Source organism: Bubalus bubalis, chromosome 1 (assembly GCF_019923935.1).
Source record: "Bubalus bubalis isolate 160015118507 breed Murrah chromosome 1, NDDB_SH_1, whole genome shotgun sequence".
NCBI lineage: Eukaryota > Metazoa > Chordata > Mammalia > Artiodactyla > Bovidae > Bubalus > Bubalus bubalis.
The window spans coordinates 201,428,959-201,441,767 of record NC_059157.1 but is presented as its reverse complement, the minus strand read 5'-3'; the positions used below and the strand labels follow the sequence as shown (position 1 = coordinate 201,441,767).

General features: G+C 40.8%; 1 protein-coding gene across 1 annotated transcript in view; it reads right to left on the bottom strand.

Annotated features, from left to right (window-relative positions):
• The window catches only part of KCNH8 (potassium voltage-gated channel subfamily H member 8), a 482,250-nt gene that overhangs the window by 142,942 nt on the left and 326,499 nt on the right, over positions 1-12,809 (bottom strand). Inside the window, exon 7 of the mRNA XM_025294232.3 lies at positions 12,397-12,604. Within this exon, the coding sequence (XP_025150017.3) occupies positions 12,397-12,604 (208 nt within the window). The remainder of the gene's footprint in view (positions 1-12,396; positions 12,605-12,809) is intronic.

Sequence of the window (12,809 nt, the reverse complement as noted above, 5' to 3'; positions counted from 1 at the left end):
ACTGGTGTACGGGTAGGTCATGGCTGGCCCCTCAGATGGTGCTTGGCTTCTCCATTTGCTCCATGAATGTAGGCCCCCTTCTCCTCGAGGCTTTTTATTTTGTGACCCCGTCTGTGGAAGAGTTTTCTAGACTAAACAGAGTCACCTCATCCACTCGCCGTTTCTCAAATACACCGTGAGATTTCTTGCTTCTGCGCCTTCCTCACACTGTGCCCAGCTCCGCCTCGCCACCTAAATGTCGTCTAACACAGCCTCTCCAAAGCAGTCCTCATTTTCTGCAGCCCAGCTCAAGTGCCATCTTCAGGGAGATTCAGTGAGAAGCACTTCAACTTCTTTCTGAACTATCACCTTTTTGCTTGTACAAACTTACGCCAAACCAATATTTAAAAAAAGAAAGAAAAATTCTGCAATCTTTATGTCCACCTCTTGAATTTCTAACAACAAAGTCCACTTCTTGAAGGCAGGCTCTAAGATTCCTTGTTTTGCTCACAGCTCATGATACTATACTTCTTAAGGCCTCAACAAATACTTGTGTCAGTTGCTCAGTCATGTCTAACTCTTTGCAACCCCATGAATTGTGCCCACCAGACTCCTCTGTTCATGGAATTCTCCAGGCAAGAACACTGGAGTGGGTTGCCATGTCCTTCTCCAGAGGATCTCTCTGACCCAGGGATTGAACCCAGGTGTCCTGCATTGTGGGCAGGTTCTTTACTGTCTGAGTATTTCTTTTATAGTAAATACTGAGAACTTTGTAGGATTTAAATGCAACAATCTCAAAGAGGTCTTTTTCTGCTTTATTTTTTCTATATCTTTAGTCTTTTAGGAAAATAATATGAAGAACATTAAACTGTCACTTATTCCAAAAGAATTGCTATGATTAATACACTCGCTGGAAAGAAATAATTGTATCTTAAACACATTTGATGATGTCTTCTTAAGACAGCAACATAATTTATTTTCCTGGTAACTGAACAATTCTGCCTGAAGAATTTCAGATTTGAGGTCTTAAGTTTAAACGACTTTCCTCCATAAAGGCATTCCAAATGGGAATAAGGTTTTAAGTAATTAACCCTTATTCAACTGGCCTTTTATGGGTTAGATTACAACCATTTGTTTATTTCAAAGGTAATATACAAAAATATCACATTGGAATTTAGGTTATGTTATTTTGGGCAGAAATGAAGACTGCAGTTCCGGCAAGATTATGAACTTACCTCACGTGCAAGCCTTTCAGATAGAAACACCTGGAAATATACATATTCTTTCAAAAGAGGAAGTAAAATGTACATATGCAAAAATGACGAATAGCAAGTCTGTTGCTGACGCTGTGGTGGGGATGGTGTTGGGGAGGCAGGGGTCACAGCTTGTCAGAATTGACAGTGTCTGGTCTCGGGTCTCCAGGCTGCAAGATGGCTCTCTCACAGCGCACAGGGGAGCACACTGAAGTCCTACAGACACTGGAACCGACACCTGGCACACAACTGGGATATTCGCATGTGATACACACGAGGTGAAGGGTAGGAGTAACGCATCCAACAGCTTACAGAGAAGATGAGGGAAACCGAGTGTGGAAAAAAAAAAGTAGCATCTTGAATTTAAAAAACAGACTTGTGCCTTGCATGCATTAGTATCTAAATGTATACTCTCCATGAAGCCCTGAAACCTTGAAGCTAAGAAATTTTTAAACATTTGATCCCAGGTCAGGGGTAAATCCTACTGCTCTTGGCAGAAGCAAGCATATAAACAGCAACCAAAATTCTGAATATTCTCATAGCTCGATCTGCACAGGGCTTCCTTGGTGGCTCAGATGGTAAAGGATCTGCCTACAATGCGGGAGACAGGTTCAAACCCCTGGTCGGGAAGATCCCCTGCAGAAGGAAATGGCAAACCACTTTAGTATTCTTGCCTGGAGAATCCCATGGGCAGAGGAGCCTGGTGGGCTACAATCTATGGGGTCACACAGAGTCAGACACGAGCAAGTGACTGACACTCAATCTGCATGGGGTCACAAAGAGTTGGACGCGGCTGAGTGACTGACATTCAATCTGTACAGGATCCTACAAGAAAGAAGCTCCATTAAAGATGAATTCACAGTAAACTTTTTTAAAAAAAATTACAAAATCCATGAGGAAATAGTTCACCTTTTGCAAGAGTTAGATGAATAGAAAATTAGCACATGATGAACTTCAGTTAATAAAGTAAAACTGAGGCAATACAATAAGATAGCATGCCTTTTATAATATTCAAATTCAATTCAGAAGCTTGACCTAATTGACAAAAATAAGAAACTGGAATTATAAAAATGGGACCAAAAAGTTATGGAAAATCAACAGAGATCTGAAAAAGCACCAAATAAAATTTCTATATATAGTTGGTCAGAAAATAGTTAATAAGGATCTGTACCATATGTATAATTAAATTCAGAAGCTTGATATAAAGGACATATATAAAATCTTGAACTAAAAATTATTAAAAAAAATTGTATGTACATAATAATATCCTGACACATAAAGAACATATTCAATTAAGCTTCAACAGACACTGAAGAATCAGTGTTGCAGAGATCAAACTCTGTGATAACCAATAAATGTAATTAGAAATCTGTAGCAAAGTTTTAACTTCAGAAATTTCATATAATCTGAGTAACAACTTTTGAGACTTCAATGCTTAGAAGTGTATAGTGTTAAATACATTATTTAGGAAAGAAGAGAAGTTTCAAATTAATGAAATTGAGGGTCTACTTTACCAAAAAGGAAATTAGAATGACCCTCTCCAGCAAAATATATATATATATATATATATATATATATGTTCTGCCTTGTTCTACTTTACTTACTCAGGGAATGAAAATTTAAATAAGAATTAGACATTTTTTATACCCTGTACTCCCCAATACCCTCCAAGATTTTCACAAGTTTCAAACACATTGGTATCAACTGTTGATGAAGCTCTGTGGACAATATGATCAACTGAATAATTACTTAATACAACTGCTTCACAGAAGAATTCGACAATTTGTGCTAATTCTATAGATGCACATGCCTTTGACCCAGAGAAATTCTCGCATATGAACACAGAGAAACTTGTATCTGATTGCTCATTGCCCACTGCCTGTCACAGTGAGAGGTGTGGATCCACCCAGTAAGGGAATGGATAAGAAAGGGTGAGAAAACCGGCTTATTGTACAACAGAATTCTATTAAACAGTTAAAAACAAACATGTAAGATGTATAACTGTGATGGACTGATCTTAAGAAAAAATGAGTTCAATGAGAATGTAAAGAGATACAAAGAAGAGAGAAATCCCAGCTCCTGTGTGTATCATCTGTGTATCTGGGGCAAGCCACACAGTCTACGTGCCTTGGATTTCTCATCTGTAAACAGAGATGATAACAGTGTTGGTATCATAAAATTATGGCAAGATTAAATGAATGATCCCTACACGATGCCTCAGTGCCCAGCGCTGAGCCTCGTGAGTGGTGGTTGCTATTATCATTATCCTTGTTATCACTGCTACTTCTTATATGTGTGATGATGTGTATGGAAGATAATGAGGGAAAGCTGGAGAAGAAAAGGGCGACCCACTCCAGGGCTCCTGCCTGGGAAATTCCGACAGAGGAGCCTGGTGGGCTACTTGGGGTCACGAGAGCGGGACACGACTTAGCGACTAAACAGCAATAGTGAGGGAAGACAAAAGCGCATATTGCGTTACTCATCTACGTGCGTTGTAGCAACAGCCTCTCAGAAAATCTTATGCGCCAACTTGAATAGAAAGCAGGGAAGATAGAAGGAGCAAGGCAGAACTGAAGGACTGTGGGGCTCTGGCTTTCTTTTTGATATTTATTTTATTTATTTGGCTACGCTCAGTCTTAGTCGCAGCACACAAGATCTTTAACTGCACTGTGAAATCGCTCAGTCGTGTCCGACTCTTTGCGACCCCATGGACTGCAGCCTACCAGGGTCCTCTGTCCGTGGGATGTTCCAGGCAAGAATACTGGAGTGGGTTGCCATTTCCTTCTCCAGGGCATCTTCCCAACCCAGGGATCGAACTCCGGGTCTCCCGCATTGCAGTCAGACGCTTTACCATCTGAGCCACCAGGGAAGCCCTTTAGTTGCATTAAGTGCGATCTAATAATTCCCTGACCAAGGATCCAACCTGGGTCCCCTGAATTGGGAGTGCAGAGTCTTAGCCACCGGACCACCAGGGAAGTCCCAGGCTTCTGGTTTTATCTGTAATATTGCATTGATTTTAAAAATAGAAACAAAATAAATATGTTAAAGCAAAATGTTAAAAAAGATGTAAGTTTTAGAAGCGGACCATTATATTTATTCTCAACTTTTTGTGTTAAAAATATTTCATAGTTTAAAAATAAATTTCCAGGAAATTTCAAAATTTTTCCAGCTTTAGGGCTTTGTTTCTGTGTTTTTGTAAAATGGGGTTGAAAATACCTGCCACGTGGGATTTTAATAAAGATCAGATGAGATAATGCACACAGTCAGGCACCGCACCATGTGTGTGGTAGGTGGTACTTAATAAATGTAAGTTAAATATTAATCTAATATAAATTGTTTCCAAAAAATGTAAAGAAAGAATCAATTTCCAACTTATTTTTCTACTCATTAAATTTATTTCTTGTTCATGTATGAACTAGTTTGCAGATGTGATGGGGATTGGAAAAGCATAGAGAAATGAAAAAATCAGAAGAATTCAATTGGTCTTGGTTTAGGACTTTATAACTGGGAGTATGAAATTCACAAAATGTCAGAAGGCTTTTTAAAACTTTGCTACTCAAAGTGTGATGTGGGGTCCCACTCACTGGGGAGATGGTTAAAAATGCTGGATCTTGGGCTCCACCTCAAAATTTCTAGAATTAGAATATGTTTTTCTAATACAATCCTCACATGATTTCAGTATAAAGTTCAAGACAATACTTCAAAAAAAAAAATTAAGTCCAGGGATCTATTACTAGGGTCCATTTTAATGGTTAGAAAACTTCATTTTAGGCTTTTTCTCCCCTTTCTTAATTTCATATATTCCCAAGAATGAGAATCTGCAGATCAAGGTTATCTAAAAATGTTTTTGTATTCCTTTACACAGAACCTGAAAATGTAGAGTGCTAGTCAACTCTGCTTTCTTGGGGGAAATTTGATACAGTGATTGAAATAATCAGCTCACAATATCATAAGCCTGGTCATTTCCCCCCCATTACATGAGGCTTGTAAAGGCTAAGCCTTAATAACTAGAGAGTCTTTCAAATCAATCAGCTTTTTATGATGTTTTATCCAATGAGGATCAGGAGATTTAGGATTAAAATTGTCAATGAAAATTTGAAAATGGCATCTTACTTAATCCTTTTCTTCCCATTCTAGATTCTGGGCTTTTTTTTTTTTTCAGTGATACAGACACAGGTTTAGACATCTCCAATGGATGAGAGTACTCCTGCCAAAGGATTAAAAGATTAACAAGATTAAAAAAAAAAAAAAGCTTCCCCCTGCTACAGTGCACTCTCCTCTCTAACGCTGAAGCAGAGCATTTAAAGTCCAGTGTGTGACAGCCTTAGAAACAGACAACTTCGAAACAACCCAAGGTAGCATTGTGGCTACAAAAGAGAGCTACAGACCACGGTGCGGCCTCGCTGAGGAAGCAAAGCTGGCAAGTACCACTGTTAGGAGGAGGGCAGCACAGACTGACACAGGGAGGAGGATGCAGCGAGGACTGTCACACGCCCAGCTTTCAGCTAATTCCATCTGACCTATGATGTCTGAGAGGGGTATGATCATTTACAGACGCATTTTACTGACTGCTTTTATAAATGTTACAGTGTGTTTTTGAGCATTAGGTAAAGATGTTATTGTATAAGACATTTTTTTTATTTTTTTGAGTGGGGGCTGTCTAAAATTCTATGAGAAGGTGGTCCTCTCCACTGTGTATAGTAATAGAGAGACAGAGGGCCCTACTTCTAACCACGAAAGTGTAAGGTCGCGGGGGGTGGGGGGGTCCCCCCTCGCCTGGCAGTGCGTGTCTGAGCATCTGATAGAGGCTCGGCCAATCAGATTCTGCTTTCAGGGACTGTGAATCCCAGATGAACAGAAGGTCAGGACTCTTGCTCATGGCACCTACAAAGGCAGGCACACATCCGGGTTGTCTTTGCAAAATGTCAGCAGCCGAGCCTCCTGCACTGGGGCATCTGGGGCTTCCTTGGCTCATATTCCTCTCCCAAGTCTTATTCTCCATTTTTCTATTTCTGAGTCTGCATGTCCTACTAACGAATTCCTTTTCTATCTCTGCTTGCAATCAAGAATCATCACTAATACAGAAATGTCACCTCTTCACTGGATTCAATTTTTTAAATTAATTTTTTATTGGGGTATTGTTGATTTCTAATGTTGTATTAGTTTTTAACTGAATCAGTTACATGGGCTTCCCAGGTGGCACTCGTGGTAAAGAACCTGCCTGTAAATGCAGGAGACATAAGAGACACGGGTTCTATCCCCGGGTCAGGCAGAGGGAATCGCCACCCACTCCAGTATTCTTGGACCATTCAGTACTCCAGAATCCCAAGGACGGGAAGCCTGGCTGGCTACAGTCCCCAGGGTCGCGAAGAGTCGGACACCCTGGTGACTGAACAGCAACACAAGGACTGAGGGATCCAGGCTCTTGTCTCCTGATTGTCACTTAGTAATGAAATGACCTTGAATGTTGATTCGTCCAAAAACTCTTTTTACACATTTCCATACACCAGGAATCGTACACCACAGTAAGGAAGCAGGGGTGGGCACAGTTGACAAAAGCCCCTTCCATGAAAGAGTTTGTGAACCTGGAGCTGGATTTCTCACCATAAAGTCGAAGAGCTGGACTAAGGTCCTTCTCAGTGAGAGGGTAACAGGAAGGAAGGCCAGGGGTCTCTAAACAGAGGAAATAGGCTGCAAGTTTCAGACATTTTTATCTCTCTTAAGCGGCAGGAGGAAACAAACTAGGGATATTTTTTCCTTTTCTATGTAAATTTAAAAGGAGGTTTCTCTTAAAATACTGTGTTGCCATAATGACACCTGGTTTCACCTGAAGTTAACTATTCTTAAACCTTGAGATAACCAATGCATTTTTCTTATGGAAAGGTTTGTCCACTGACCTGGAGCCAGACATCCTGGAATGTGAAGTCAAGTGGGCCTTAGAAAGCATCACTATGAACAAAGCTAGTGGAGGTGATGGAATACCAGTTGAGGTATTTCAAATCCTGGAAGATGATGCTGTGAAAGTGCTGCACTCAATATGCCAGCAAATTTGGAAAACTCAGCAGTGGCCACAGGACTGGACAAGGGCAGTTTTCATTCCAATTCCAAAGAAAGATGATCTCAAAGAATGTTCAAATTACCACACAGTTGCACTCATCTCACACTCTAGTAAAGTAATGCTTAAAATTCTCCAAGCCAGGCTTCAGCAATACATGAACCACGAACTTCCAGATGTTCAAGCTGGTTTTAGAAAAGGCAGAGGAACCAGAGACCAAATTGCCAACATCCACTGGATCATGGAAAAAGCAAGAGAGTTCCAGAAAAACATCTATTTATGCTTTATTGACTATGCCAAAGCCTTTGACTGTGTGGATCACAATAAACTGTGGAAAATTCTGAAAGAGATGGGAATACCAGACCACCTGACCTGCCTCCTGAAAAACTGATATGCAGGTCAGGAAGCAACAGTTAGAACTGGACATGGAACAACAGACTGGTTCCAAATAGGAAAAGGAGTTCGTCAAGGCTGTATATTGTCACCCTGCTTATTTAACTTCTATGCAGAGTACATCATGAGAAACGTTGGGCTGGAAGAAGCACAAGCTGAAATCAAGATTGCTGGGAGAAATATCAATAACCTCAGATATGCAGATGACACCACCCTTATGGCAGAAAGTGAAGAGGAACTCAAAAGCCTCTTGATGAAAGTGAAAGAGGAGAGTGAAAAAGTTGGCTTAAAGCTCAACATTCAGAAAACTAAGATCATGGCCTCTGGTCCCATCACTTCATGGCAAATAGATGGGGAAACAGTGGAAACAGTGTCAGACTTTATTTTTCTGGGCTCCAAAATCACGGCAGATGGTGACTGCAGCCATGAAATTAAAAGATGCTTACTCTTTGGAAGAAAAGTTATGACCAACCTAGATAGCATATTGAAAAGCAGAGACATTACTTTGCCAACAAAGGTCCGTCTAGTCAAGGCTATGGTTTTTCCTGTGGTCATGTATGGATGTGAGAGTTGGACTGTGAAGAAAGCTGAGCGTCAAAGAATTGATGCTTTTGAACTGTGGTGTTGGAGAAGACTCTTGAGAGTCCCTTGGACTGCAAGGAGATCCAACCAGTCCTTTCTAAGGGAGATCAGTCCTGGGTGTTCTTTGGTAGGAATGATGCTAAAGCTGAAACTCCAATACTTTGGTCACATCGTGTGAAGAGTTGACTCATTGGAAAAGACTCTGATGCTGGGAGGGATTGGGGGCAGGAGGAGAAGGGGACGATGGAGGATGAGATGGCTGGATGGCATCACTGACTCGATGGACATGAGTTTGAGTGAACTCCGGAGTTGGTGATGGACAGGGAGGCCTGGCGTGCTGGGATTCATGGGGTCGCAAAGAGCCGGGCACGACTGAGCGACTGATCTGAACTGAACTGGTGCTAATGTAGTGTGCACTTACCCCAGACTCTGTCTTCAAGTCAGTTCCACCTAATGGCTCAGAACCTACTTGACAAACCAGGATGTTATACTCAGATATTGTTCCCCTAATCTATGTTAATGAAATTATTTGTATGGTAATCTTCCCTTCTATAAGATTCAAGTTAATCATTTTATGGCCCAGGATGAACCATTTGGTGCCAAGATTATCCCAAAATGCATCTTATGGGTGAGGAGCCTGGTGCCATTCTGAGTTTTAAGACATTCCTTTCTTTCATTAACAGAGTGCTAGTGACTATATAACATCCAGCTGAAGACTAGCAGGGGGTACTCTTTCTGCCCTCTTCTGATGTCTATGTCAGAAGCTTTCTCTATCTCCTTTATACTTTAATAAAACTTTATTACACAAAAGCTCTGAGCGATCAAGCCTCGTTTCTGGCCCCGGATTGAATTCTTCTCCTCCAGGGGCCAAGAATCTCAGTGTCTTTTAGTTCAACAACAACCTTTCACCAGCCTAAAATTTCAGTAAACAATAAGCCAAATCTCAAATTCCTTAAAATATGGTATAGGAACACATAAAAATATGAAGTAAAACAGAACACCAGGCAAATCAGCTTATAACTTGCCTCTGATAGAACTGACCTTAGGAGTATTAATTCTTCCTTACAAAAACAGATATACTATAAAGAAGGGACATTATAAAATGTTTTTTAAAGGTTAGCTTCGGTTTGGTCTGATGCAAAATATTGGAACTCTTTCAGGAAGCATGCCTGTCAAGGACAAAAGGGAAAAAATTATTTCAAGGAAATTAACAGTGATGAGAAAGGAAGTTCCATTTTCTTCCTTGGGAAGATGAATCTGTTCTTACATCTGATATTAGTCAAAACATAAAGAACAATGTGTTCTCTAATCAAGTTTTATGTGTGTGTTGAATTTTCTGATTCATGGTAATTGGACCAGAAAAGGTAAAGCATATTATTAGTGGACAAATTACATAGTAAAAACTAAATTAGCCTAGACTCTCAGCTGCTTCATTATAAAATTAGGTAGGAGAGGTCATAATTATTTAATTTGTGTCCAAATCTCAGCTGGAAAATGTTCCAAAGGAGCAAATGATCCAAGTAATTTTAGGAGAAGGGAAAGTCCTTGTAGCCAAGCTTATAAAACCCAATATTGACAGACATAATTAACATACTACCTTCCTGACCATATCTCATGGTGTTGGACAGGAAACCTAACTCTCTAAGGAGAAACGCTCTGTCATTTTTAAATCATAACGGTGAAACGTGTCATTTCCTGCACCTGCTGCCGTCAGAAGATGCCCTTCCTGACACGTCCCTCAAAGCTGTTGACATTGGATGGTTGCTTCTGCTGGTTAATATGGGTGCTGAACTATAATAGGAAATAGATATATTAAGTACACAAAACTGAATTTGTTCTTCCATTAAAGTCATAAATCGTGGACCCTGAAATAGCCTTTCAAATTATTAGCGTGTTTTCTCATGTTATAGATGAGGAAACAGGCCCAGGCAGGTGAACAAAATCACGACAAAGCTCACGGTTAATGAATGCTGGAGTCGTGATGAAAGGAGAGACCCACTGCCCTCAGCCCAGGGTTTTCCCATCGCTGCGTTTTGCCAACACTCTCTTTATGAACTGACTTTCAGCTTACAAGGCCCCATCATGACATTGAGTCGTAATACCCAGACCAAGAGTAGGTGTGGTAGGGGGCAATGCAGAAGCAGTTCAAGGGGGTGGCTCCTTTTTTCTTGGAAAATAAATATTTCTGCATATTTGTTGGAAGAAAAACATTAAGCTGGTTAGTCAGTCTACAGCAGGCCTGGTATACTGGAAATGAAACACAAAGTTTTCCTCCTACAGCTGAATTTGAGAGCGTGCATAAGCTGAATTTCCTTGTCTGGAGACTCTCAGACTAGACTAACCTTGAGAATTAATATGAGTGCATAGGTGAGGGAAATTAGGTCAGGTCCAAAAGGCAATCAGTAACTGATCACAAATCAGAATTAATATGGATTCACAACAAAGGCAGAGATTCAGTGCTGCAATTCACTGGACAACATCAGGACCACGCTAGAGCCTGTGATGAAGAAGCTGGACAAACTCATAAAGAGGGAAACAATACTGAAGGACAGGAAACGTTTTAATCCAAGTACAACCCAGACTTTGATCCTTTTAGTCAAATCTTCTTTCGCCATCTCTCTGTCCCCCTCTTTTTCTCCCTCTCTCTCTTCCAGCTCATATTCTCTTTATGTAGGATTTTTTGCCTCCATTGTATGATTTTATTGCTCTTTTTTACTTCATTTCTGAGAATGGATGTCTACAGCAAAGTATAGAACAATGTTGTGATAAGGAACATAAGAAAATGATTCTGAGATGAAAATTATTGGATGCATCAGTTTCTTTGTGTAGCTCCAGGAAAAAACTGAGATGTGTAGGAACATTTTTAAGAACCTAGACAGGAGATTCAGTGAAGGAAATGGCAACCCACTCCAGTATTCTTGCCTAGAGAATCCCACGGACAGAGCCTGGTGGGCTGCTGTCTATGGGGTCGCACAGAGTTGGACACGACTGAAGCGACTTAGCAGCAGCAGCAGCAGACAGGAGATTCACTCCCTTGAACTTGCTTTCTTAAGCTCTTCAGCTCATTCTCCAAAGATGCCCTTTGAAGGCTTTGCATATGCCCTGTGGTGAAGACTGGCAGTTACGAGAGTCCACTCAGGGATGTTCTAAATGCTCTCTGCCACTAAGTGCTCATATAAGAACTTAGAGCTTTTTTTTTTTTTTTCTTCTTGGGAATCTCTTGCAGCTTTATCTCTGTGCAAAGATCTGAGCTTCTTTCAAAAGTCCAAGATTGATTTTTGGAGAAGATAAATGAAGGATTTTCTAGCTAGCCAAGGAACAGATTCTCTGATTAAATGTCAGATTAGGAAGAAAAAATACCCTACATAAGGTCCTGTGACAATTCTCTAAAAAGAAAGACTGTGAGAAGGACACAGATATTTTAAAATAGAGGGTTATAGCCTTCAGAATTTTCATTTTCTATAAAGTCCTTGTGGTTGATATAAGTTTAAAAATATGCACATGTGCAGAACATTTCAGATTCATTTATGCAGAATTATGTAACACTTGGAACAACTCCCTTAAATTCCCATGGATTATGGGGACATAAAATTTTACAAATTATATTTGTAAATATCCCGTCTTCTTTATCATTGCACGTTCTCAAAGTATACTAAATATGGAAAGACAGTATGATAGTGTTCTTTCTCTTTTTTTAAAAAAGGAGAAAATAGTACAATTTTTCTATTATTAACTTGCCATCTCAGATACAAATGATCATTTTCTTATGATTTAAAAATATTGCAGTTACTGGCCAGGTTTACTGTTACTAGCCCTCCATCAGATTTTTCAAGATAATATCATGCATAACTTTAGATCTAAACATTTCTATGCACATGCTGGTCATTTTTAAAAGTTCACCATTGAGACCTTAACCCATTGTTCTTTGAAAAAAACGCAAGGTTGTTCAGAAAACTCACTCAAAAGTGATCACTTGTAACATGGTCCCTCTCCACACATCTCCCCCAAATGAGACTAATTGACAGTCAGAATACAGATATCAATATTTATAGGCTTATTTTTCACGTTCCCCAAATTCTAGACAGGCTTCCTTTTCACTTAAAAATGGAAAATGTGACAAGAGCAAGCCCTTACCAACTTCCCACTTCAGAAGGCTGTTGTCTTCCCTCTCCATTTTTCCAATGACGTACCAGATGCACGCCATCCAGTGCGCCAGCAGGGCAAACATGGACATGAGCAGAGTCAGGACGATCGTGCTGTGCTGGGAGTAGCGGTCCAGCTTCTGCAGGAGGCGCAGGAGGCGCAGCAGCCGGACGGTCTTCAGGAGGTGCACCAGGGACACCTGGAAGGGCGACAGCGCTCAGCCGGCCGGGCCGCGGCGCAGGGGCCGCCGCCGCAGCCGCGCGGGAGGCCCTGGGGCCGCGCTGGCCCCGCCGCGCGCCAGCGCCAAGGCTCCTCTGGGACCGGTTCTGTCTTTTCTTGACATATGTTACCGGAAGCTGGTAAGATAAAGACTGGGAGGGCCATTTGATTTCTCTGAGTGAGTG